Consider the following 27974-nt stretch of genomic DNA (forward strand, 5'->3'; position numbering starts at 1 on the left):
AAATGAGTTCATAAATTGTGCCACCTGGTTTCAAATAACTACAACACAAAGCTATATGATTGCAGATGAGTTTGTAAATTCTATATGCAGTCTGATCTCAGAAGGGTTTCAGAATGAAGTTGCCCACATCCCAACCTGATGCCGTCTTAAGCCAAATGAGTTTACAAAATCAGCAACATGTTGATTCTGATCTTATATTAGTATGATAAATACATTCAGAACCCAATGGTGTCTGATCTCAGGTGAGTGTATAAATTGTGTTCTTATGAAGTCTAAATTTCAGATATCTATGGATTCATGTGATGATTTCTGATCTCAGCGTAGTTTATAAATTCTGTATATGATGCTGTCTTATCTAAGGATTTGTGAATTTACCACAACTTTCTGTGGTTATCTGATCTCAAATGTTTTTCTTTTTTTTTCTAATTTGTTCATTGGTAAGTTTGATCGGGAGCCCAAGTATTCTGCAAATGATGCTTGTTATAACTGGGTTGAAATTGTGGTCATGATGCAGTCTGATTTCAGGCAAGTCTCTAAATTGAGCAAGTGACATTATCTGATCTCAGTTGAGTTTATATTCTGTACCAGCTGCTGTCTGCTGACAGATGAGTTGCATTCAGCCTCCATACTGCACAGCCAAGACAAGCCTGCATCCGATGCATTTCTCACATCAACCTGGATGGAAATTAGGCCTCTGCAGTGGGTTATCTGCGTTTCCCCAACAGTTCATTACAGCTCGGTCGGGATGTAATGGATAGAAGTCCTTTTCCCCGTCAGAGGATAGTGAGGACATCATGTGTCAGCGAGCTCCAGCAGCACTAGCCTCATGAGGAGGATGAGGGGAAGCTATCTGCTAACGCAAGGATGCTTTACTGCAATTAAACGTCTAACGTCAACTCATCCATGCTCTCGATTTTACCTCATTTAACGGGACGCCGCTCAATTTTACCAATCGATTTTCAATCACTGTTTCCTTAAAGAGACTATTTTATAAAGACTTGCAGAAATTTGGACTTAGCTTCGCTAGCTAAGCAGCTGTTGGCTTGACTGTCAGTGGATATTTTCAGCAAACGGGGGATTTACAGCAAAATAAGACACGGATGCTGATTGTCAATGAGACATCTGGAGTCCTGAGGGAATGAATTCGCTGAGCAGATTAAACGACACATTTTTAATAATAATAATAAATAAAAAATGAATAGATAAACGCTCGTGTATCTAACCTTATATGTTTAGATTCAAAGGCTGGCCACTGCCCAGCAAACATTTATCCGGCGACCAAAAATAAAACTTAACCACGTAAACTAAGATCTAAAACCCAACATCACAGCAATGGCTGAAGAGGCGTTTCCTTTGCATTATCTGGTGTGGAACAATCAATATCTAGAACTGGACCGAGAGCTTCAGAAAAAGCAGGTAGATGGTGTAGTTTAAAGTGTTTGGTATCTTAAAGCATGGGCTGTTGCCTCTATAAAGCCGTGTGTTTTGTGTTTGTGTGTGTTACAGCATGACACAGGGCGGCTGGATCCGCGCGGGCGCACGCCGCTCGAGCTGTCCGTGTGTCTCGGGCACCTGGAGTCCACGCGCGTGCTTCTGAGACACAACGCGGATCCGACGCACAGCAACACACAGGGATGGACAGGTACACGATCGAGTCATTTGAAGGAATACTTCACCCACAGATCAAGCTTGGCATACACTTCTGTGTATGTTGAGCTCATTTTTTAAGGATTGACATCCTCAGTCCATATTCTCTCCCATATTATTTTTTAAGAACTTGAATTCTGTGTGCAGTTTTGCAGGAGGCAGTGAGCACTGGAGACCCCGAGCTTGTGCAGCTGGTTCTTCAGTACAGAGACTTCAGAAGAGCCACAGAGAGACTGTCTGGTATTCCTGAGCTGCTGAGCAAACTGAGACAGGTTATCTATATGCATACACATACACCCTGACTGAAGATGCATTTGATGTTCATTCATTGGGTAAATCCATACGGCTTATTTATCAACTTATCAGTATTGGTTTGAGTTGGCATCCTCTCTAGGGAAGCATCCCAGCATGTTGTTTTTCTTGCAGGCACGTGATTTCTACGTGGAGATGAAATGGGAATTTACTAGCTGGGGTGAGTTTGAGAGCTAAAGAGTTTGGAAACCATTGGTGAATCTTATTGTACAGTATTTGTTTATTGATTGTTTAGTGATGACTCTGATTCTGCCATTTAATACTCTGTGAAGCTGAAGGAAATAATTTATATCCAACCAAACAATCCAACCTATATGGCAGCTTTAACCATTTCAGCACCACAGACGTGGACAGCTCCTCTGATCAATTGCTCCTGACAGTCAGATGTGATTCTGTCTCAAAAACTCAGTTCCTCTAGTGTCGAAAGTTTGTCCAAGCGACGTGTATCGTGTATGGAAAAGCGGTTCGTGTCTGAGAGTCGACACCACTTTATTGGGCTTTGAGCACATGACTTGGCTTAAGGGCCGACGCAGCTACATTTTTAAGGGTGAAGGTGAGTCTTCAGCACACACTGATGCAGGGTTCTCATGCAGGATTCAGTGTTTTGAGGTGGTTTGTGTGTTTTGCAGAGAGCGGGGCTTTGGTGATGGAGGTGGACCACGAGAAGCAGGTGGTGTATACAGAACCGCTGTCTCTGTCTCCACGGGACGCTCCCTCTCTGCTCGCCGCCATGCTGCCCTCGCAGGAGAACACGGCCCAGAGACTCACCTCTCCTATAGTGTCCACTCATCTCAACACACGCAACATTGCCTTTGAGAGGTACAGGAAGAGGCTTTACCACAGATTTAATTAGTCTGAGTCTGTAAGGAGTGCATTAGTGCATGGCTTCTTTTTCAGTGGCTCTGGTTCCGGAGGTATTTTTTTGTACTTTTTTGAATCGATATAAGCCATGAACCAAACTAACCAGCTACGGGGAGAATCACAACATTAAGAATATATAAATTCGGAGCACAAAAAGTTTTTGACAAAATGTCAAAGGTACAAGACTGATTTAATGTATTTTCTATTCAGCATTATGGATAATGTAGTTTTCCACAACAGATTTAACAGTTAAACAAATTTTTTTTTTTTTCAATAATGTCAACGGATGGCTTTAACAGAAGTATGGAGAATTTTATCATGATTTATTGTCAAACCGGTAATCGTTACATCCCTAGTAGCTGTTGTACATCTAATCCCCTGTTCTGCCTGACTCCAGAAATAAATCAGGGATTTGGGGATGGCGCTCTGAGAAGACAGAGGCTGTCAGTGGATATGAAGCAAAGGTGGGTCCATTTAAAAAGACATTTAGGTCTGAGCCTTGCTAAAAAAAACACACACACATCTGTGTGCTTGGACAAAATGAGCTTCCTAATTGTTTTTTATAATTACTTAATTGTAGGTTTACAGTGCCATTAATGTGGAGTTAGTGACACGTTCTCGGACTGAGCACCTTTCTGACCAGGACAAATGTAGGAGTAGAGGTACATATGCTGACAATAAATATACAACCTGAGACAGTTTTTGCCCCCATCTACTCACTCCTGGCCTCGCTGTGCTTCCAGGATCTAGAACTCCTCTACAGTCATTCCTTGGGATTGCTGAGCAGCACATCTCTAGTCCTGGGGTGAGTGTGATCAGATGCATTTAATTATAATTTCAATATACTTAGTTTTTTTTTATATATTGTATTTATAACAGTTTATTCAAAGGGAATTAACTAATGATAACAAGCACAACTTTTGATTTGAATAATGCATTAGTAAATATTGAAATGAACTAACTAAGATTAATAAGTGCTGTGGAAGTATTGTTCATGCTTTGTTCATGTTAACCAATGAACCTTAAAGTGTTACCAAATTTCTTATTGAGCATGGATGCATTAAATTGATTTTAAAAAAATGTTACAAAAGAGTTATATTTTCTATTTTGAATAAATACTGTGCTTTTGAAATTTGTATTCACCAAAGAACCCTGAAAAAAAAAATTCCACAGAAAAAACAACTACACAGTATTTTTTAAACAGCATCAAAGCATCATATAATGATTTCTGAAGGATCATGTGACTGTGGTAATGATGCTGAAAATTCAGCTTTGCATCACAGGAATAAATTATATTATCCAAAATATTCAAATAGAAAGCAGTTATTTTACATTGTAATAATATTTCACAACATCACTGTGTTTACTGTATTTTTTATCAAATTAATGCAGCCTTGTTGAGCAGAAGAGACTTTAAAAAACATTGTTTAAAGAGTCTGTTGATTCTGATGGGATACAACAAGAATTCCTTTGTTTACTGTGTTTCTAGAGTCAGGTTTCTCAGTGCGCTAGTCCCCATAACCCAACAGCTATCACAGCGGAGGAGTACTTCGATGAAGAGTTTAATCTGAACGGCAGAGATATCGGGCGGCCCATTGAGCTCACCAGCAAAGTGCAGAGGTACCGTCCCATGACAGCTCTAAAGTGCCATGAATTGAACTGTGTTTGCAAGTGAGTTAAGAATGTGTGGTTTGTGTGTGTCTCGCTCAGGTTTAAGGCCACACTGTGGCTGAGTGAAGTTCATCCTCTCTCGCTGGCTGAGCAGGTGACGCCCATCATTGACCTCATGGCCATTTCTAACGCCCACTTTGCCAAACTGCGTGACTTCATCACCCTACGCCTGCCACCTGGCTTTCCTGTAAAGATAGGTGAGAAGAAGTGTCACATCGAGTTGATGGATAACTGTATAACGTAAATATCACCATGCAATCAAAATCTTTTACTATTTACTCTCGTAAAGGGATAGTCCATCTCATTCAGTCATCATATAAACATTCAGTTTTTATATATTATACATTCTCCTTTATATATTATTTTATTGTTCAAAAGAAGATTTTTTTGAAGAATGTTGGAAACCGAACAGTTGCAAGTCCCATTGACTTCCATAGTATCTTTTGTCCATACTTTGGAAGTTAATGGGACCCAAAACCCTTTGGTTACCCACTCTCTTCAGAATATCTTCTTTTGTGTTCAACAGAAGAAAGACCAGAATATCCTGTGTTACGCCCAAAACTGTTGTAAGTGCCAATTTAAATGGACTTTACTCATTGTCCTGATTCTTAGAAATTCCTCTCTTCCACGTGTTGAATGCTCGAGTGACATTCAGCAATCTGTGTGGCTGCGATGAACCGGTCAGTTCTGTTACTGTACAATCTCCTGAAGGAGCCACAGAGGCCGGTTAGTATCTCTTCAGGTCTAAAGCTGCTCTGACTGTGACTGTGCCGTTTATTCACCCTAACCTCGCTGCTCTCAGGTCAGACGCCTCCCCCTCTGCAGTGTGAAGTCGACCCATCTGTGTTTGAGCCTCCCCCAGAATACACCACACTTGGACCAGGCCGCAGCGAACCGATGAGGGATGAAGATGATAATTTACTCCAGTTCGCCATTCAACAGAGCCTGCTGGACGCGGGAACAGAGAGTGACCAGGTAACGGCATCTATCACTTGGTATGCCAATGACACAAAACATCCCATGCACTTTCTCGATCTGGCAAGCTCAGTTCTGATTGGCTGACTCCTGAGAGTCGCCGCATGTTTTTATCAATCTTCCTGGAAAACATAAAGGTGTGCTGGTCATATAATTAGAATATCATCAAAAAGTTGATTGATTTCACTAATTCCATTCCATAAGTGAAACGTGTATATTATATTCATTCATTACACACAGACTGATATATATCACATGTTTATTTCTTTTAATTTATTTGTTTATACCTGATAACTAAAGAAAATCCCAAATTCAGTATCTCAGAAAATTAGAATATTGTGAAAAGGTTTAATATTGAAGACACCTGGTGCCACACTCTAATCAGCTAATTAACTCAAAACACCTGCAAAGGCCTTTAAATTGTCTCTCAGTCTAGTTCTGTAGGCTACACAATCATGGGGAAGACTGCTGACTTGACAGTTGTCCAAAAGACAACCACTGACACATTGCACAAGGAGGGCAAGACAGAGAGGATTGTGAAACAAAACCCATTCAAAAATGTGGGGGAGATTCACAAAGAAGGGACTGCAGCTGGTGTCAGTGCTTCAAGAACCACTACGCACAGACGTATGAAAAAAAATGGGTTTCGACTCCATGCCACGCCATATTGCTGCAGTAATTCAGGCAAAAGGAGCCCCAACTAAGTATTGAGTGCTGTACATGCTCATACTTTTCATTTCATACATTTTAGTTGGCCAAGATTTCTAAAAATCCTTTCTTTGTATGTAATATTAAAATTTTCTGAGATACTGAATTTGGGATTTTCCTAAATTAAAAGAAATAAACATTTGTTTATATCAGTCTGTGTGAATTGAATGAATATAATATACAAGTTTCACTTTTTGAATGGAATTAGGGAAATAAATCAACTTTTTGATGATATTCTAATTATATGACCAGCACCTGTATTTGTTTTCCAAAGTACTGTGTTTTTATGATTTAAGAGAGAATGAATCACTTGATTATTATTATTATTATTTTTCTTACTTTAGATTTCAAGGATATTCAGAGTTTATATTCAGGCACTACCTTGCAACTAAACTTTTCCCCTTTATGACATGTTATTTTGGGTGAACAGAAAGTCATATTTGGGTTTTGTTTTCTGTAAAGCCACTCATAAACTGATACTGCCCTGCGATTATTCAAAAATTGAAATATATATATATGGCATGACAATTTTTTATTCCGACAGATGACGTTTTATTTTAACAATTTGTTTTCTATAACATTCAAATGATCTGGCGTTATTTATTTATTTATTTAGTTTACTTTTTAATGCAAAAACAAAACAAAACTGTCATTAATCAGTAGTAGTAGTAGTCATTTTAACCTGAATGAGCTGTTTCCATAAACCACCCGAATAAACTTACCAACAACTGAAATACTGTATAATTAACTTCTGAACCATTATCTTCTGCTTTTTTTGTACTATAACCAAGAATGCAACAACAAATTCAGCCTGTTCAGGTTAAATACCAAAACTGTACTTATTTTATTTAATTTAAATAAATAACTAATATGCATCTCTGTAATATGCTGCAAAAGACATGATGTTAATGCAACAGGAACAGGGGCCGGTTGCATAAAGGCTAAAACTTGTCTAAGTTAGTCATCTACATTTTTACTTGGTCATACTACTTATTAATGGCTATGTTTAAACAGCTGGCCCCAGATTTAAAGAGATGTGGTACTTTTCATGATAATTTGGTTATCATTTGAGTAATTGCGGTGCTCTAGTCAATACTAAACAATTCTCAGACATCAACTTATCAGCATTCCCTCCACAGCTTTCCACCCACTCCCTCATTTCTCTTTCTTTTTTCCTGTAGGTGACCATATGGGAGGCTCTCACTAACACTCGTCCAGTTTCTCAGCCTCCGCTTTATGAGGAGGACTCTCAGCTTGAGAGGTGTGTGTGTGTGTGTACGTGTGTGTACATGTGATGTGTTCAGCTGTCTGACGTGTGACGGTGTCTCTGACAGGGCGATTCAGGAATCTCTGTGTTTGTCGCTGGCTGGAGGAGAGAGTGGCGAGTCCGATGCCCTCCTGCCGTTCTCCCCGTCTGATCCCGCACTCATCTCACCTCCGTCTTACAGCTCACTGACCGAGCCTCGGGCGCCGGGAGCATTTGCTGTGGCCACCAGTTTTGATGAACAGCTACGCATTGCGATGGAGCTTTCCTGCAGAGAACAGGAGGAGTTAGACAGGTACGAATGACGGAGGAGCAAAGAAATGACAAAAACCAAAAACATTAGCTCTGTTCTCAAACCTACGGAGGATTTTAAGGCATCTTTGGCTGGCTGCAAATTGACACTGCTTTAACCTGTTAAATGTCACCCCGTCCCGTATACGGGACGCCTACGTTGACTATACTATATTACAATAAATTCTAATCTAATCTTGACAAACTATATATCGTTGGAAAGGTCTAAGAATCCCAAATATATATTATACCAATATTTTTTGTTAAAAATGATGTAGGAAAAGTAATAGATCAATTTATGACAAGAGTACACCCTCAGAAATCTACATTACAAAAGGAGCTTTGACCTTTGTTTAAAAATCATCAGAAGTTATATATCACTTGAAAACATAAAATCTCAAAATTCATCCTTCAAAACCCATTTTAAAATCAGACATTGCATTACCATGTAAATGGCACATCAAAATCATGTTACAAAATGTTTTCAGTCATGAATTATAAAAATTTAGGTTTGTATCATGCACATTCAAGTCTATCTTCAAAAATGTGAGTGACAGTTAACAGGTTAAAATATCTTTATGTCTAAATTCTAAGACAGTTTTTTTTTTTTTTTTTGTGATATTTGCAACCAATAGGCATATAAACTATTATGTAATGTGTCTTTTCTTTGTTCTGTTTCTTTCTGCTGTATACAACCTGACAAGCACATATATTACACATTTTGGTTTTTGTTTTGTTTTGTTGCACTATACAAGAAAACAAGACAAGCATAGTTACTACATGCTATATTTTTAGCATATAGTATATAAGAGCACATTTTTTTCATTTTGTTGCATTATATCTGACAAGCACATTTACTGCACATTTTTAAAGTTAAAATTTTGTTTCATTTTTTTTGTTTTGTTGCACTACATACAACTCGACAAGAACATTTACTAAATTTCCATCCAAGATAAAAAAAAAAAAAATTATTTGTCTTTTCTTGTTTCATTTTGTTGTGCTATAAAAAACCTGACAAGCGTATTTAGGACATGTTTTTCATCCAAGATAAAAAAAAATTTAGTTTTCTGTCTTTTTTGTTTAATTTTTTTAAGCTATAAAAAACCTGAGATGCATATTTACTACTGTATTTTGTGTATCGTTTTTTTATTTATTTGTCTTGTGTTCTTGCACTACATATTTTTTATCAAAATTTTGTTTTTGATATTTTTCTTATTTTTTTCATTGTTTGTTTTTTGTTGTGCTATATACAGCCTGAAAAGCACATTAACTACACATTTTTCATCCTTTTCCACTTGCAGAACAGTCACAAAAACATTGACACCTATCGTTATTTTGTATATTTTGACTGTAGCGACTTTATATGAGGAATAGCCACACACCCCATGCGTCATCACATTAGTTCAATAGAGAATGTGTTTATGTGTGTATCAGTCAATAGCTCTCCTCTTTTTGTTCCCTAAAGGAAGAGGAGGGAAGAGGAGGAAGAGCTGGAGAGGATACTACAGCTGTCTCTAACGGAGAAGTAACAGTAGCATTGATGTGGGTTTAACACAGTAATTTATTGGTTGTTTTTTATTCTGCAATGTTAAATTATTCTTATCCTAGATTCATCAATCTTTATTTCTTTCCCAAATTAATAAAGATGGAACAGAAAGAGGAATCGGACAGAGTGTGTGTGCCGCGACTGAAACGAATGATAAGATAATCAAAGAGCATGAACGATATCCTCTCAGCTCCACTGTCTTTTTGAGTGATAAAAGGTCAACTTCATTTTATAATGATGCAGATTAAAATGTGAATATAAATTATGAACATTGATGACTATGATAATGCATAAAGGTAAAGTACTGAAAATATTCTCGCATAAGATAATGAGTTTTCTTATGGTGGATGATAATAACATGAAAGTATAAGTATTAAATGTTGTTGCTCAAACACTTTTACAGCAATGATCTCTGTTGTGATGGTTTTTTTTTTGTGCATGGGGAAGCGACCATCTAAGACATATAGACAACAGGCTAAGGAACTGACCAAAACACCTCAAATGTATTGGTATGACTGATGTAAAGGGGATTCGAACAGCCTTTGCCTTCAGAAAAGCTGTTATTGGCACAGACCAGGCATGTGTAGAGTGATTTAGCTGCAGAGTTCCTCTGCAATACAGCGTTTCTATTATTATTCTTGAATACCGCTGTCATTTTGTTACATAAGACAACTGAATCATCCATTACATCTGCAGCAAATGAAAAGGTTTTCTCCACTAGGTCAGTTGCTCTCAATCAGGAGGCCGGGGCCCTCTGGGGAGCCTCACACTTTCAAGGGGCAAGGGTGGCTGAAATGATTTAAAAAAATTAATTAAAACAGTTTTACATTTTAAAGAATTTATTAAAATGCTAAAATAATATTAATAATAATTAATCCACCTACCTGTGTGTGGGTGTGTACTGGTATGCCTATGTTATTGAGATCAAATGTCCCACAAGGATTCGATTGTAATACCTGTCTTTAAAAAAAAAAAAAAAAAAAAAAACTTGTCGGGACTTTTTGTTTTTATTTTTATTTTTGGTCCCAATGAGGTAAACGAGCTTACAAATCATACAGAATTAAGTTTATGGAAATTAAAGTTTTGAGTGAGGGCTAAGTTTTGGATAGAAAATACAGTTTGTTCAGTGAAGATGGAAAAAAAGAACATTACTGAATGTCCCTATAAAACAGAAACATAACTGCAGGTTGTTAATGAGGGCCCTTTCTAAACATATGATCACGTGACACATAATGCAAACTTGGAGACCGCTCGCCTCCTGACCCCGCTCTGTCCCCTACATAGCAATCTCCGAGTAAACCTGAGGTATTAAGAAAAAAAGGGATCCCGCGGTGACGCAGACTTACCGATAGGAGGCGCGCGTCCGTGCGGCGCGCACGTCTCTGCTCGAGCGCTCGCTCTTTCCGCAGCACGTTGTCTGCGCGGCCTCGACTTCCTTTTCTGTGCAGAGTTCATGGCGAGTGATAGTGGGGAATAGTTGATTCGCCTCCCGTGACCACACTGAGCCGTGCACAAATCTCCAGAAACGCGATTTTTCGGGTGAGTGGGGCGCGTTATCCTGCTTTTGAATGATCTGTGAGCCATTCCTCACATCAAACTGTCGGTTGTGTGTGCTGTGAGCCTGCCGTGTGTTATTATGACTCTGTATCTCTCATTCTCTCTCTCTCTCCCTCCCTCCCTCTCTCTCTGTGTGTGTGTGTGTGTGTGTGTGTGTGTGTGTGTGTGTGTGTGTGTGTGTGTGTGTGTGTGTGTGTGTGTGTGGTAGCTCAGTTAGCAACCAGTCAAAGCGTCTTTCACAGAGTGTGTGTGTTTACAGCCAGAGAAGCAACGAGAGACGAATGTAGTTATAAGAGCGATTAGAAACCACAGATAAGCTCGTGTGTTTCGCTCAGCGTGTGCTTTTGGGGGTTAATCGAGCAGTCCCTCGCATTGTTTCTTGCTGCATGTGCTAATTAGCTAGCGCAGCACTAACTGAAGAACTCACAGCGAGCGAGCGACGCGTTAAAACTACAACGCCCCCGTTAACGGCTGATTTGCTGGGTTTAACGCGATTATAAACCGTTCACATCATTAACGCGCTCTTCTGTCGCTTCTCTTTCCCTGAGCTGTTTCACACGGACTTAATAAACAACAAGAGAGAAAATAATTCAAAGAAACGAGACTGAAGTCAATCGCGAAGTGCTCAAGATCCGGTTTTCCTCAACTGAATGTTTTTTCTCTCCTAAAAACACGTTAATTTATTTATTCATTCATTTTACAGAGTAATTTAGACTTTACGTGTCAATTACGGGTATTTCAGTGAAATGGTCCTAAATAAGTGAGTTTAAAAAAGCCTTAGATGACATTGTGGATGTCCGTTAAATATATTTTGATTATATGTATAGTCTCTGTAATTATAACTAATGCTTGTTTGACGTTAAGGTTGGATTTTATCTTTCAGCCGCTGTTACCGTGACGTCAGCGGGGTAGTTGATTGGCTTTGACGTCATCAGGTGGGTAGTTTCTACATTTGACATTTTCTCTAATAGTTTCCCTGCATCAATTTTAAGTATCAGTCATTTATGTGGCGAAGGAGAGCCTTTTTCACAATGAGTAGTATTTCAGACTAGATGAAATGACTGAGGTGTTTGTTTTGATGTGACGGTTGGATGTGGTCTCATGTTTAGGTCTGAATCATAACATGTGAAATGCATCTTTGCAGGTGTTTTGAGGATTTTTGGTGGTTTGTGGACCGAACGCTGTGCTGTGACCCTCACTCTCTCGTTCGGCGTGTTGTGGCTGTAGCTGGTCTCACTGAAGAACTGCCAGTCGATGGCTCTGATGGACAAACACAAAGTGAAGCGGCAGAGACTGGACCGCATCTGTGAAGGTGAGGAGATACGACTAATGCAACCACAGGAGATGGATAAAAATAGATATTATTTACTATCATCAACCTATATCTCTTTGAACTTAACATGACATTACATTTGCACTACTTTACATCTATAATGTGGCATGTGAAATGAGATAATCGAGGACAAAGAAGATTTAAACTCCAAAAAGTCTTTAGTTTTATTATATTCATAAGAGAAAGATAATCTGTACCGATTTTTCCCGGAAAAACACGACCGGCTGGAGGCATGACGTGTGGGCGGAGCTAAAGAATCACGAGCGCCAGTAGGCTTTTGCGTTGAGAGCGTTTGGAAGCTGTGACTTTACCGTGAGGGAAAAACCAACCCAAACAAACCATGGCTAACAGTCAGATTCAGCCGTTTATTTATGATCCAGAATCAGATCCAGAGGCTGAAATTTAACAAGAGCAGCATCAGCAACAACGTCTCTATGTGGTATGTACTGAAACTGTATATATTTGCTTAGCGGTTTTGGAAAATGACTAAGTTCCACTTTGTCGTTTTAAAAAAAAAAATTTTTTAAGCTGTACATGTGGAAAGTGCAGTTTGATGACAACAGGGCATGTTGTTTACTTGATGTGCTTACGCGCCGATAGCTAAGTTAACAACACAGAGATATTTGAAGCAGTTTTACTCACCGCCTGTGGATCCAACACACGATCGTGACCCTTTTTCGTTGCGACTGCATTATCCTTAAGAAATAAACGATACGCAAATCCATCGTCAAACTGGACCTTGTTTGTAAAACAAGCATCTTCGAAATGCAGGGAACAAACACAAACACTTGCACAACTCCGTTGATGCTCTGTAAAAATAAACTCCATCCACTCGTCCCTTAATGCGGTTTCTCTTTTGGTAATCTGTGCAGGGTTGTCTTGCCCTGGCAACCAAAAACACACTTCTTTTTTGACATTTCGTGACTCTCTCGCTCTGATCAGTGAATGTCTGTTGTGCTCTCAGTGGGTTACGTGCTATACGTTAGCGCGCGCTCTTCCGGCAGAAGTGCCTTAGGACCCATATAAGGAAATTCCGCTCCATCTAACGTCACACAGAGCCATACTCGAAAAAAACTTTCCGAAGGAGTATTTTTGGAACAGAAATACTCCTTCAAACGTACAACTTAATTTTTGAAACTTTGTTAAAGAGTTGGATTCCCATGCTAAACATGGACAGTGTAAAAAACTCAGTATGCATGAAATAGCATTTCACCCCCCCCCCCCCCCCCCCCCCTTTGAGAAAGTGGTTGCATTTTGAAAAGTGGGTGTTACATAGCTATCAGTTAACCGCAGACACCTGTTGGTTAATTTAAGTCAAGATATTATGTTTTGATTTCAAAAATATCTATCTCTTTGTTTTAATGGAAACTTTCGCATCAGTGTAATTGAATGTAAAGTTGGCTTCAGATGCAGAGGCCTGAAAAGCATTGCATTTAAAGTCTGTCGCTGAGCTTCAAAAACTGATGTGAAATTTCACTTTGTAATTTAAATTTGCCACTGCAGTTAGTCAGATTAACTTTATTTGACATGTATAGTCCTAAATGTATTCTTCTACAAATGTTTATAGAGTAGTAGTGACTAAGCATTAGTCAATGAGAAGAGGCTTAGTCGATCAATAATTGATTAGTCTCCAACGTTAACCTAGAAAAGTGTGCTATTAACGTATTTGTGCATAGGCTGAATATGCATGACCGTTAGCTTGGAGTCAGCGGTGCGATTATTTGCATTTAATTTAAAATACTGTCTTTTTTTTCTCATACAGAGTAATACATCTTTTGAATTTGTACGAGGTTAACTTTCAGTTGTGTGCACTCACAATAACGACAGAACGTGAGATAATGAAAGCAAACGGGATGCGCTTTTTGCTCTCTAGGTCTCTGTGAACTTGCATGTCAAACAAAAAAATGAACCGAAACAGTGTGCGTGCCTCACAGACATGAGAAATATATCTATAGAAAGTGAAATGTCTACTTTTAAATGAACCGATTCAAATGGTATACTAGTCGACTAGAAAAATCTTTGGTCGAGGGCTGTGTGTGTGTGTGTGTGTGTGTGTGTGTGTTAACCTTGAGCGAATCATCTGGCACTGTCAGTGCTGTCAGTGAACTAGTAAACACTGAGTGATTGATGGGTGATATGGTTGTTATCTCTATCTTTCCCCCTTCTGTCTGTGTATGCAGACACAGACCGCTCAAACACTCACACTGCTGTTATTAAACACCAGTGCTTGTGTGTACTTCATTGAATAGTTCATTACTGAATGAACTGAGCTCCTGTCCATTTGACACTTTTAATACAATCAAGGGAGAGCTAGTTCTTTAGGTTTGGCAAGTCTCATAAAGATGCTCATTTGGAGGTGTGTAATGAATAAAGGGGGCAGGCTGCATGTTATAATGAATCAACATGCTGTATATTGTAGTCCCTTTTATGTTTTTGTCATGTGTGACTATTCATCAAAGAGGAACTATGATGCCACAGATGTATGTGATGTTGATTTTAGACTTGCTTAAATTTAAATAGGCCCCCTTTATTTGATGGCCCCTGTGTTTGATAGTAGTTGTGTGATCGGATCAGTGAAATGTCTTATCTATTTAGCATTACATCAAGATTGACTGAACACGCTGTTTGTAAGTTTTCATCAAGTTGCAATTGGTTGACGACCATTTGGGAAACATCTCTCTATACTGCATATCGTGATTAATTTTTGTTATTTTCAAGATTTGACATGCAATTACATGCTTTGTAGTTTAAACTTTGCAGTTGATCTAAATGCCATGAAATTTACCCGTTAAATCAAATCTTTTAGCATGCCGTATGATTACTTGAAATCCTACTTAGTTTAATTCTGTAATCAAAATGCCTGGATCTTCCAGTGGAAATGTTTAGACATTTGCAGGACTCTCCAGTCATTTCTCTTCTGCAAAAAATCTTTGCTCTTGTAAGCTTAAATTCAACTGCCTATACATATAAAAAAAAAAAAACAAGAACCAAGTTCCCACCCTATTATTATTATTATTTATTTATTTTTATCTCACATTCAATTATACATTAAAATGCAGAAGAAAATATGTCGCTTCCGTTTCATTGTGATCTTATAACAGTTACTACTTTGTTCTGGCAGTCAGATGATGCTTAATAAATTTGCTTCATAGGAGCTTTAATTTGTGTCCCTAATAGTTTTATTGCGGTAACCAATTTATTTGCAACAGTTGGTATTATTGGTAACCAATTTATAAAAGCAGTGAGGTCTTAAATGCTGTGCTGTATTTAAAGATGAGAATTAAGCATTTACTGAAAGCAAGAATATAGCCAGTCATTACAGAGCAAAATAAAAAATGGAAATGCTTCTCAGTTTCCAACCTTGGCACACTTTCTGCCCTTTCCAATGACAGTGCTAACCATATGGCACAGCCTCTTGAATCTTATTGCGTAATTGTGGCATTTTAAAAGCTAATTTATATAGGGAGAGTGTTATGTGCCGTTAAGCAATTTACATAGAAATGGTAAGCGGCAGCTTTACTGTCTGTTGCAAGTCTCATCAGCTGTTGCCTCGGGTCAAACCTTTCTATTAAGCAAAGCAGGTCGTTTTTGTATGCAGATAAAAATCAGGTGAGAATATTTAGTGTGTCAATTGCTCAGAGACAAATTTTTACATTGCAAAAAAAAAAAAAAAAAAGGACACGCAAGATTATTTTCCAGATAATTAAAGTCAGTTCTATGGCTACAGCTGCAGAGGGCTACGATATTCATCCAAGTGACAGCAAAAGAGAGAGCGGAGGGGGCGGGTGGAGAAGATAACGGAGCGGTTTCTTCAGAAGAGCGGGGTCATGTAGATGCGAGCAGAATGAGATTGTCTCTTTAAAAAAACGACAACTGCCTAACTGCCTCTAGTGCTGCTTGCCAATGAGTGGAGGTTTGTGCTGGTTGGCCAGCACTCAGGCCCCAGGCCTCTGATTGGACCGCTGCCTTGGGGGAGGAGCCAGTGTGGATGACATGGGAGATGGGAGTCTGCCAGGCAAAAACAGCCTGAGATTGATTGTAAAGGGTGGAGAGAGAGAGAGAGAGAGAGAGCGCGCGCGAGCGATAGAAGGAGAGGAGGGGAGAGAAGACAGGCGTGTGGATTTCATGATGCAAGGTTTGGACCTACGTGTACCTGTTTGGTGTGTGTGTGTGTGCGCGTCACCTCGAAGATGCAGTAATTCACATGGGTGTGGTGTCAGAAACAGGCGTAGTTTTCTTTTTTGCCGCGTCTTATGCATGTCCCTGCAGCTTGAGCGTGTGTGTATATGTGTGTGTGTGTTGGCCAGGCAGGAGGCAGGGTGTGGTGCAGCTGTATTATCATCCCCCCACCCTTCCCCCCCGCTCCTTGAGACCGTGTGTGCCTGTGAGGACCATGTGGGGGGTGAAACGGCGAGGCAGGGAGAGCGAGGGGGGTGAAGCGGAGGAGAAATGAACACTGAATGAATGGCATTGTTTGCATGGCCATGCTTGTGTTGCGGCCCTCTCTCTGTTTCTCATGCATCCTGGCGCAGACTCAACGCACGGCATCTGTGCTCTCAGCGCCGCTCTCACCGTGACCCTACAGCAATAAGTGTTTGCATTGTTCCTTCACGAAAGCACAGTGGACTCTGAATTCTGCAGCTCAGCCGTTTTATTCGTCCTCCCCTCGCCTGTTTTATGTATCATGTGTTTGTTCTGCCTGCCCAGTGCGCTTTTACCGCCACCACGCAATGTATGCTTTTGCACACTGCACTGATTTGCAGGAAAAGAGTGCAAATATTTGTCTAAGACCTCATCACGGATCGCTCCTTAATCATTCTCCATGCACAGGAGTGATCGCACGAGTGTGGGTTTTAGTGAACATCACAGAGGCATCTTACCCCACCCCCATCTCATCCGCCAGTGCAGCAACACCTGTCAGTGATGGAAGGGGGGCCAATAGAATGTAACATGGCTGTTCAGATCATCGTCACATTCGGTTTTAAAAAAGCATCGTTTAGTCGAAATAGGTTTTGGAATTTGTGAGTTCTTGGATGAATGGTTTAACACCCTTTTCCCCATTGCTTTTATTAGACGAGTGTGATAATGAGATCATAATTATATGATGAGTAAATCATCACACCTGGTTATTTCTGGTATGTGCAGCTTCTGAATTACGTCTCTTAAAAAGCCCAGTTTTGGGAAAGCCCTGATGAATTTTGCAGATTGTAGCACTGTTTATGTAATAGTTTAATGATCGTGCTGCACAAAGCATCCTGATGCAATATGGGAATCTGATGACACGGATCAATTAAGTTCTATTGCTTGCTCAGAAATGTTGTTCTGTGTTTGGCTGGAACAGGCAGAAGTTCCCCATCCATCGTCTGACATATCAGCTTTTCACCCAGCTGTTTTGAAAGAATGTGCAGCCATTTACAAAAAAAGCTAAATACTTGCTTTCACATGTGTACTGTATATGCAGTGAATACAGACAGTGCTGCTTTGGGAGAAGGAAGGATGTTTGTTAAAATAGTTTTTTGGTCTGTAGGACCAATTTTCTTTAATTTGTCCTTCTGTCTTGTAATGATTCTGTATTACATTGTCTCATTGGCTTTTATGCTGTGTTGCCAACAATTTTGTCTGCATCTCGCACTCAATCTAGAAAGTGTATACAATAGACAACAGTGCTTTAATGTGCAGAGATGCATCTTTTAGTGGCAGGTTCTTATTAGGCACGTTCAAATAATCTACTCAAATGGACCACTAGACACTTTATCAAACATGTTTCTTAGGGGTGTATGAAAGGTCAGTTTAGACCTTTAGTGGTCTAATAAATGGGCCAAATAACTGAACTTTTAATGGTCGGTACAGAAAACTGATATCTGCAGATCATCACGTTAAACTTTCCTCAACATATTTCAAGCAGCTGCTTTTAAATTGGATATTACAATTAATATTCTGAATGTGTTGATGGTTATGTTACATTAAACCTGCGTGTTTTGTTATTGTAGTAATATCACCATGAATAGAAAAGTTATTTTACCACAAAAAAAAAAAAGTGATCGAGAATGCAGGTGTAAATGTAAACGATGAGAGAATTTACATTTTTGGATGAACTATCCCTTCGTTCTAGATTTCATTGAAAGCTTTCTGTATCTAATGTATTAGACTTTAAGTGGTTAGTGATGGTTTCGTAGGATGAAGACAAAGATCATTTAGCCTCCAATCTGCTGAATGTAGGTCATTATGAGTCATGTGAAGACTCCCTGCCCCCTTTCCTCTCTCTGTCCCATGCTCACACTTTCGTTTGTCAGGTTGGGGGGGTTGGGGTGGACCCTGGAGTTATTAGGAGCTGTTGTCTTGCCTCGCCTCATAGTCGTAACAATCATAAAATTGTTTCCTGGAATTTGCGGCATCTAACATTCAAGATGAAATTCTCGGTGGGATCGCAATAGTTTGGAGTCAAATGATACAGGCTTTTGTTGATGTATTTGGTAGAGGTGCTGATAGTCTTGAAAAAAGCCTTGGAAATATTTGGTTTTTACTCTCATGTGAGTGAGTTTATTGAATGCTGCTTAACCGTTGGCTAGCTTTGCTTTGAGGAATCTGAAAGGCCTTTAAAGTCAGTCAACCGATTATACGTAGCACCTAATCTGATTTAATGAACCTTGAAGTAAATGTCATCTTGGTTGCAGATGATGGCAGATGCTGCTGTTGTTTATTAACATGACTAGCATCCAGAAGCCAAGGGGGTTTAAAAAAAACCCACAAATCTGGCGTTTTGTGAGATTACCAGAATTGTGGGAATTTGAACAAATTAAGTTCCCCAAGTAAAACATGATTTAATGAAGGTTCTTCTTGGTGTCCTGCAGGCATTCGACCACCCATCCTCAATGGCCCCATGCACCCTCGTCCTCTGGTGGCGCTGCTGGATGGCCGGGACTGTACGGTGGAGATGCCCATCCTGAAGGACGTGGCCACCGTGGCCTTCTGTGATGCCCAGTCCACCCAGGAGATCCACGAGAAGGTAATGTCACAGGTTGAGCCCATATATCTCAAGCCTTTATACAGTGCGTTTAATAGGTTTTTTTGACTCTGCAGGTCTTAAACGAGGCTGTTGCTGCTTTGCTCTACCACACCATCACGCTCTCGCGAGACGACCTGGACAAGTTTAAAGGTCTTCGGGTCATTGTGAGGATTGGCAGTGGGTTTGACAATGTTGATATAAAAGCTGCAGCAGAGCTGGGTGAGATTGGTTCCTGTGTTGTCAAATGATTGTTTGACTGAATGAGTTGAAGTCAAACTGACGGTTCTTTGTCTTAAACAGGTATAGCAGTGTGTAATGTGCCAGCCTCGTCTGTGGAGGAGACTGCAGACACCTCAATGTGTCTAATTCTGAATCTGTACCGCCGCGTCACCTGGATGCATCAGGCTCTGCGCGAGGGCACCCGCGCCTCCAGCGTGGAGCAGATCCGGGAGGTGGCAGGAGGCGCAGCACGCATTCGAGGGGAAACATTGGGCATCATTGGACTGGGTGAGTCCTGACGTATTTTACTCGGGGCTCAAAGAATCAGCTTAAGGCGAAAGCTAAAACTTCTATACATGTAACTAGAATAAAATTTGTATTACTTAATATAAAATGTGACAAGCTGCAGCAAACTGAGCTCACAATCTCAAGAAATGATGTATTTTTTTAATACATATTGGATTAAAACGCTGCAGTTTTCATAATGTGTAGTTTCAGAATAGTTCAGGGAAAGGCACCGTCGGTCCTGGAGTGCCGCTGTCCTGCAGAGGTTAGCTCTAGACCCAATCAAAGACACCTGAACTACCTAATCAAGATTAAGCTAAGGCTACAGACAAGTGAGGTTTTTCTTCAGGGTTGGAGCTAAACCCTGCAGGACACTCCAGAACCGACGTTACCTACCCCTGGACTAGTTGAAATAAAACATCCAAAATACACTAAACTCCAGAGTAAAACACGGTAGCGGTCGGTAAATCAGGTGTAATTTGAACGGGAGCAGGCAGTCTAACAATATCCTGTTCCTGACGTCCTTTCAGAACCTTTCAGGGCTCCAAACTGCCACTAAAACATAAATATTAATTTGCGAGTGTTTTGCTGCGATCACCACTGACAACTAGACCCATGTCTTTACATGTATTATCACTTCAAAAAAATGTCCTGATTGTTTTGCTATCACATCTTTTATGTTCGTGCATTAAACTGAGGCGATGCCCATCAAAGTTTTAGTGGAAAAAGAGTTTCAAACAGTCCTCATCTCTGCAGCACAGCAGCGCTGACACACACCTGATAAACACCGCTCCGTTGAGCAGCGCGAGAGAGATGATGGAGACTTGAAGAGAAAGTGTAGAAAAACTGTTTATTTCGTGCACAACTTGAACAAACTACAACAGGTAGTGTGTATCTTGGCAAAATCGTGAACAATTCTCGTTTATATTCATTCCTCATATGCCTTCTTAACAAGTTCTTAGTCTATGCTGCGTTCTGTTAATGTGTGAACTTCATTATTTGAAGCGCATTTGCCATCCAGTAATCGCAAAAATCTTTGTTACTTTATAATTAATAAAGTATCAGCTTTAAAATTATTCCAAATTCATAACGAAATTCAAACAATAAATACATTTTTGACACTCTTTAATGCGGAAAACGTGCAAAGCTTGTTAACATTGCAACATAATATACATTCATCTCAATATACATTCATCTCAATACCCATTCGGTGTCCATAAGCTCATCAGTCAGCTAGAAAAAAAGTTATACAGAGGAGCATTTTGCTATATTTATGCGCTATTGCATTTTTGTCTACATGATTCAATTCTTATAAAATTGCATTTGACTAATTAGGAAGAACAGGCTGAAAGTGAGAAGGACATACACTATTAAAAATAAAGGTGCTTAAAAGGTTCTTCAAAGAACCATCTCTTTATGACCTTTTTTTTTATAATCTGAGGAACTTTCTTTCACCACAAAGAACATTTTGTGAAACATAAAGGTTCTTCAGATGTTAAAGGTTTTTATATGAAATAATTTAGATATAAAAGGTTCTTCTATGGCATCGTCAAGGACCTTTATTTTTTAAGAGTGTATGACAACATTTCTAGGATGCATCGAGGAGGAGGCCAAACTACACGCCAAGAGATGCTTATGGTCCATGATATTGGCACAGATAATAAACAATTCTTAGTGACTGTATATTTCGAGTTTGAAAGACATTTAGTTCCCACTTTTAGTGAACATTAGTTCCCAGGTCATCTATAAGATGGATTAAAATGGTAATAAAGTCAAGAAAAGATGAGATGTAAATACGTGACTGTAAGATTGAAATGTTAAAATGTAAAAAATACTAATAATGAAACGTGTTTATTCTGTGGCACCTAAAAAAAAATATTTGAAATTATTATAAGAAATAATTTTTTCTTATAGGAGCCAATGTTTCCTTTAAATTTTTTAAAGGCAAGTCTGACGCAGGACATTCTTCTCAGGGATGGTAAATTGTTTGGTTAATAAGTGATTTAATTTTGCAATAGCTTCAAGCCAATGGTTTTGTTCACATTTTGCTTGTAAAAGTGACATGTCTTTTTCTTTCTCCTCAATTTTTTTTTTTCCCTCTGTGACACGATTCCCTATTGTTGATGGCAAAATGTAAAACTAATTTGATTCTGGACCAGACTGAGGAAATGACAAATGCAGTTTTTGTGTAGACTACGTTTGTTATCCCTCTCTCTTTCAGTACTGGAAATTTAAATGTGAAATTCTGGGAACGAGATCTGCATTTTAGCTAGGTTAAACTAGCCTAAAGTGTTCATTTTTTATGTTGCACTTTGAAAAAGGTTGTTGTTGTTATGAATGTAGCCTAATTAATATTATTCAAAGTTTTAACCAGTTGCCTTTGGACAAGTGCGTTTATATCCACGGACTGTTACCCGAAAGACGATGTCTAAAGAAATAACATGTTGTTTAGCACAACTCCCCAGAACTGAGCATGGTTGAGCTTGGCTTGTTCTTTCTGCAGCTTTCTCAGATTTTTATTCTTTTATAGTTTATTGTACAAAGAATGCGTTTGACAAAAACCATTCCATGATTCCTACTAAACTCAAAAGATATCGAAAAAACAACAAAGTTATAGAAATAAATATTTTGAAAATATTGATAATATAATTAGCTGTTTTAATAGTAAAGACCATTACTATTCATTTCCAAGGTGAATGCATTCTTAATCTAAAGTCATTGACGATTTCTGCAGTGGGGTGTGGGGTGATAAACGGGGTGATAAACCGATAAACCATTGCTTCTTCAGCACGGTAGAAAAAAAATCCCATACTGTCACATCCCTCACAGTACACACGCACATTATGTAAACAAAATTTTATTTTGAATGTGATTTAATCGATTTGACCGCACACTGTTCATATAATTTGCCTGATTTTATACATTATATTCTTAAAATCATTGTCATTTTTTTATTCACAGTATTATTCAGCAGCATTTTCTAATTACTATAGTATGTCAGTAAAATAAAACGTGAATTTAGAACCTGGCTTCATCCAATGCTCGTATTTCTGTTCTGGAAATTAATGCTAATTAATGCATCTTTAATAAGATGATGTCATTTTTATATTTAAACCCAACATTTTAGAAAACACGTAATGCAAAAAAAAAAAAAAAAAGCTTGCAGTTCTTAATGTAATCAATCAGCTTAGGGTTTATGGCGTTATCTTTTTTTTTATTATTATAAAAAAAAAATTTATCCCAATTTACATGGGATTGCTTGTTTTAAAAAGCATCATCAGTGAGAAGCTCAGTCTAATCTCAGGTTTGAACTAATTTGAGGTTAGTAATGTGGTCCAAACTTGTGTTTTCTGTTTTCAGGTCGTGTTGGTCAAGCGGTTGCTCTGAGGGCGAAGGCCTTTGGGTTTGGAGTGATCTTCTATGACCCGTACCTGCCGGATGGGGTGGAGCGGTCACTAGGACTCCAGCGCATGGCCACACTACAGGACCTGCTCATCCACTCGGACTGTGTGTCGCTACACTGCAGCCTCAACGAGCACAACCACCACCTCATCAACGACTTCACCATCAAACAGGTGCGCTTCGGTTCCCCGACTGCTTTTGGTGTGAACCCGGCTCTGTTTGACATCAGAGTTTGATTCACTGGCTTCATGTGAGAGCTGTTTTCTGAACTTGGGTTTATACAACTAAAACAACAATCTCTCTGCCACAGATAAAGACTCTAAAGGGAGCAAATATAGTGACAACGTGAAGTGAACAGTGTTGTTACTTATCTGCAGTTGCTGCTAGATTGGAAACACACTTTATTTGAGTTCAGAACCGCTTGCTGTAAAAAGAGCCCCTTTGGTTTCAGGAGACTGATGTGGAAATGAACTAAGTGAGAACTCTTCTCTAGTCTTCCTTTTAATATCCATCAATGCTTTTTATTTGTAGATGCGTCAGGGGGCTTTCCTGGTGAACACGGCGCGTGGCGGTCTGGTGGATGAGAAAGCTCTGGCCCAGGCTCTGAAAGAGGGCAGGATACGAGGAGCAGCCCTGGACGTCCATGAGACGGAGCCCTTCAGGTGAGGGACTCAAGTTTGCTGTTTGCTTTCATTGTTTTTATGACGTGTTACTGGTATATAGTTCCACTAAACTACAGTGGCTACAATTGGCCTGTCAACGCCCTCAGTTTTTTTTTTTTTTCTATCATTCACGTTTGACATGTTTTCTACTCCAGTTTCTCTCAGGGCCCACTAAAGGATGCCCCAAATCTTATCTGTACCCCACACACATCCTGGTACAGTGAACAGGCCTCCATCGAGGCCAGAGAGGAGGCGGCGCGGGAGGTGCGCAGAGCCATCACTGGTCAGAAAACCTGTATTTGTTTATTTTCTTTACATATTGTTTACTCTGTAATAAGTGTTGCGAAGCATGCCAGGGTACTCGAACACATTTAATTTCTGATTGAGCTGTGCAGCGTGTTTTTGCCAAGGTGGCAGTGTTCGTCTGTGACACCGTGCTCTTGTGTGTGTGTGTGTGTGTGTGTGTGCGCAGGTCGTATCCCAGACAGTCTGAAGAACTGTGTGAATAAGGAGTATTTGATGGCCGCCTCTCAGTGGCCGTCTATGGAGGCCACCACCGTGCACTCTGAACTCAACGGAGCTGCAGCCTATAGGTAACGACACCTCCCTCCTGACTGCTGTTGGTGTAACTGATGTATTTGAGAAAGTGAAAACATGACTGTGTCTGTCTTCTAGGTTCCCAGCAGGGCTGATTGGTGTAGCAGCGGGTGGGCTGCCTGGAGCCGGGGCAGGAGTGGAGGGCATTGTGGCTGGATCTCTGCCCCTGGCCCACGCCATCGCCCCAGTCTCACATCCGCCTCACACCCCGTCGCCCGGGCAGCCCTCCAAGGCCGAGGCGGACAGAGACATCCCCTCCGACCAATAGCATCCCAGCACATTCCATCTTTGCCCTGATCGATGCCCTTTCACCTCACCCGGGGGGGACTGACACCCCTGCTTTCGATGTGACCTTGGGTCACCCCAGTCCAACAGAACATGTGTACAAACCCAGGAGTGAAACCCTCTACCCCGAACGTACCCCTTATTTCCACTCGCTGTATCCTCTGTTGTATACTTTGGCAGAAAGCAATAACTTCTCTCAAGGATTCAATAATTGGGTTGATACACACTATTTCTACGCGACGAAATCCCAGTTCCTTTGCTTTGTTGGAGTTTGTTTTCCGAGTAGTGTTTCTTACATTTCTGTTCTTTTCTTTTCCGTTTTAACAGCGTGGAAATAAACAAATGGACCTTGTTTTTTTATTCCTTAGTCCCCTGCCCATTCTCCTCCTAGCATACATTTGTAAAACCCTCTCAACCGGTCCCATCTTAGCAAACGTGTGATCATCCAAACACAGTAGCAGCTGGCTGACGTCTTTGATTCAATTCAGCAGCCAGCAGCGATTTATTTCACGGCTGGTGTTCGATAACAGAGATCAAGGCTAAAGGTTGTGCCCCGTGGCTAAGAGTAACAGTCCATGGGAAGAGCTCAGATGTTTCACGTTCCTCTCACTCTCTCTTCATGTGGAAGGCATCTTCTAGAGTTTCTCTCTCTCTCTCTCTCTCTCTCTTCTGCAGGAGCCACGAGAGCTTCACCCCCAGAGCTGTTGGGGGTTAAATCACGCGCTCCACTTAAGTCACAAGATTTACAGCGTCCGTAACGCCTGAGGTCTGCGTAAGTGTCATACGTGAGATTCCATCGTCCTGTGATGGCCGCATTCATTTTATTTTGTGTGCTGCTTTGTGAACCGCTTGATGATGATGATGATGGGAAATCACTCACAGGCAGCCAGCTTCATAAATGAAAGTTTCAAACAAAGCCATATTTATGCGGTGTATAACATTGCTGGTTTGAGACACACCTTAAACCTACCTTCTAAAAGACAAAAGAGGCTCATTTCACAATGCTTGCGTGCGACATTGACCTCCGCTTGGCTCATACTGAGATCCACCATAGCTAAGCTGGTAACATTGGCACCTTTTTTAATTCGTAGCCGTTTGAAAAACGGTTATTTGCCTTGTTTTCCATATCTTCTCTCTGTCCTGGATTATCTCTTGCTGTACTTCCTCCTTGTGCCTCCTTTTTCCGATTAGGCCTTCTCTTTGTGACCCGGCGAGGCACGCTTGTCCACCCCTTCACCCGCTCGTCCTCCATCAGTTCCCATAAAATCACTGTGTAGCGCATCCGCCCGTCCCGTCCGGCCCTTCCTCCTCCCCACAAGGCACTTAAACTCTTAACACACTCTCAAACACGTTTTCATACAGGCCTGACAAACAAACCGAACTTCAGCCGAGCTGTGTTCTGGAGGCTGCAGTACCATTGAAGGCCAGCAGGTGGCGACGACTCACATCCCCCTCAGGTTCACGGCTGATTGATTCATCCCTGCTCAGCCGTTTCTTGCACAGAGAGCCTCGTGAAGGTTTAGAAGAGATTCAGACAGACCTGTTGTGGGCCGCACCATCTGTCGCTCATCGACGACACTCTTCCAGATTCTCAGGACGGGTTACAGCAGGTCATTTACCCAGAGTCGGCTGTCTTCTATGATCTCAGCCTTCGTTTTCTCTTGCGTCTTCACCGTTTAGAGCACAGGAGATAAGGTGGAAAGAATGTAAAAGCTGGGTCACTGGAACGCTGGTTGCTTTCCAAAGAGTGTCTCGGGAAGATAAAGGCCTTTCTAGTACCTCAGTAACAGATATTGAATGTATGCTCAAATCTTTCTCGCTTTGTACAGCTTTTTTTTAGATGATAGGTTCTATTTCTGAAGGGGTGTGTATGCGTCTGCATGTATGTGACTGTGTGCGACTGCTTACCCAGTGCATCAGTTATTCGCAAATGACAAAATGAAGCCGGTTTGTTTTCTTCCTCCAAGCATAGGATGTCTGTTGTATTGTTTCATTTAGACGTAGATTGAAACTCAGGCTTTAGCTTTAGGAAGTCCTTGATCTGTGATTTTTGTAGTTCTCTGTCTAAAGGAGCACAGTTTCTTGCTTCGTCGAGATGTATGCTAATAAACGGAGGAGGTTTGAAAGTCTTGCTAGCTGCAAATAGGCCGTTTTTGATCGCCGTCGTAAGTGTCCCGGACGGTGGATTTAATGCATGATAATGAGATGTTCGAACCTATCAGGCCCCTCCCACTCGCGTCCCCATTGGCCACGTGTTGATGTCGCAGCTTTTCCTAGACTGAAGTGATGCCCTTTATTCTCAAGACCCTAAAGTTTCTCTGTACTACAGCGTTTTTCAATGTTTTTGGAGTTTCTTCTAGCATTATCGTGGTGTTTCTTTGCCGTCAGCATCATCCAGCTTTGGTATGAGATGTGCACTATGTGTTAAAACCAAGAAACGAGACGTTTTGATCTAGTTTGTGTCATTCAGTGTTCAACGTGTTGTATTGAAACATTTCAAGATGAGTCTTGTTCGATACTTTCACCCTCAGTTTCCCGTCTGAAGGCCGTCTTCGTCCTGTGCTCCCCTTAATGTCGTAGATTGTGGTGGGACCCCCGACCTCTCGTCTTTTCCCCGCAAACACACATGCAAGAGAGAGGAGGCTGTTTTCTTTAGCCGTGTGTTGCTCATGTTTCTGGAGAACACACATGGCTTTCACTTTGAGGTGTGAAATGGTCCGGCACTATGAAAGACCCTTTCAGGAGCCGGCGATGTGTTTAAATCTAGAGCTGGAGAGCACAGACATGGACTCGCAGCGGTCGGTTTCTCTCTCAGGGTTCAAATACACACACGTCCCACAGCCGTCAGTTACTCTTCCTCCATCCCAATGAAGGTCACGTTGTAGATCTCCAGAGCTCTCTCTCACACAGGCCGTCTTTCAGCAGTGAGTGTCTCTCTGTGATCTCTCTCCTTTCTATCGCTCTCTCCTCACTTTCTTTTTGCGTATTTGTCGCACTGACACCTAACAACAGAAGAATGAATGTTTTAATAGAACCGCGTGTGACGTTGAAGTTGGGAAATGTATTTTTACAACATGTGAACTTTTTATTCCTTTCTCTTTTTGTTGTGAATTGACTTTTTTTTTTCTCTTTCTCCCCATCACCAGACTGCAAAAAAGTAAAAACCACAAAAAAAAAAAGAAACACAAAACCTGTACCTAGGCTCTTAAGCTTTACTTTTGTTTTTGTTTACTTTTTTTATTAGAAAACAATCATGTTTGTGATGGTAAATTCCACAAGGTATTTTAATAAAATCCTAAAGATTAAACCCTTGGTTGCTTACTCTTTTCTGACATGTCTTTTTATTTTAGTTT

At 40.4% G+C, this 27974-nt stretch overlaps 2 protein-coding genes and 1 long non-coding RNA gene across 4 annotated transcripts; 2 read left to right on the top strand and 1 right to left on the bottom strand.

Annotated features, from left to right (window-relative positions):
- The first annotated feature begins 598 nt into the window (after positions 1-598).
- LOC128027790 (ankyrin repeat domain-containing protein 13D-like) lies at positions 599-9684 on the top strand. Of its 2 annotated transcripts, none has more exons than XM_052615666.1 (17): positions 599-1416; positions 1507-1642; positions 1795-1919; positions 2074-2119; positions 2369-2512; positions 2589-2778; positions 3218-3284; positions 3401-3482; positions 3564-3625; positions 4310-4440; positions 4531-4688; positions 5104-5217; positions 5294-5466; positions 7356-7435; positions 7509-7733; positions 9195-9254; positions 9338-9684. In XM_052615666.1, exons 1-17 carry the CDS (start codon positions 1333-1335, stop codon positions 9435-9437), a joined length of 1977 nt encoding a protein of 658 aa, XP_052471626.1. In that variant the 5' UTR covers positions 599-1332; the 3' UTR covers positions 9438-9684. The 2 variants fall into 2 exon arrangements, with proteins under 2 accessions (XP_052471626.1, XP_052471627.1); XM_052615667.1 differs by having other exon boundaries at positions 600-1416; positions 9195-9271; positions 9375-9684.
- Positions 7576-10769, bottom strand: LOC128027793 (uncharacterized). Its single transcript, XR_008186806.1, has 4 exons — positions 10622-10769; positions 10160-10235; positions 9964-10064; positions 7576-7706 (listed from the first exon to the last, which is right to left on the bottom strand). It is a non-coding gene; the product is annotated as an uncharacterized LOC128027793 (long non-coding RNA).
- Positions 10498-27928, top strand: LOC128027792 (C-terminal-binding protein 1-like). The gene is made up of 11 exons (XM_052615668.1): positions 10498-10814; positions 11716-11767; positions 11977-12144; positions 19017-19171; positions 19246-19390; positions 19472-19678; positions 23036-23250; positions 23609-23739; positions 23895-24022; positions 24212-24332; positions 24415-27928. Exons 3-11 carry the CDS (start codon positions 12087-12089, stop codon positions 24602-24604), a joined length of 1350 nt encoding a protein of 449 aa, XP_052471628.1. The 5' UTR covers positions 10498-10814; positions 11716-11767; positions 11977-12086; the 3' UTR covers positions 24605-27928.
- Positions 27929-27974: the final 46 nt, after the last annotated feature.

This window comes from Carassius gibelio, chromosome A14 (assembly GCF_023724105.1).
Source record: "Carassius gibelio isolate Cgi1373 ecotype wild population from Czech Republic chromosome A14, carGib1.2-hapl.c, whole genome shotgun sequence".
Taxonomy (NCBI): Eukaryota; Metazoa; Chordata; class Actinopteri; order Cypriniformes; family Cyprinidae; genus Carassius; species Carassius gibelio.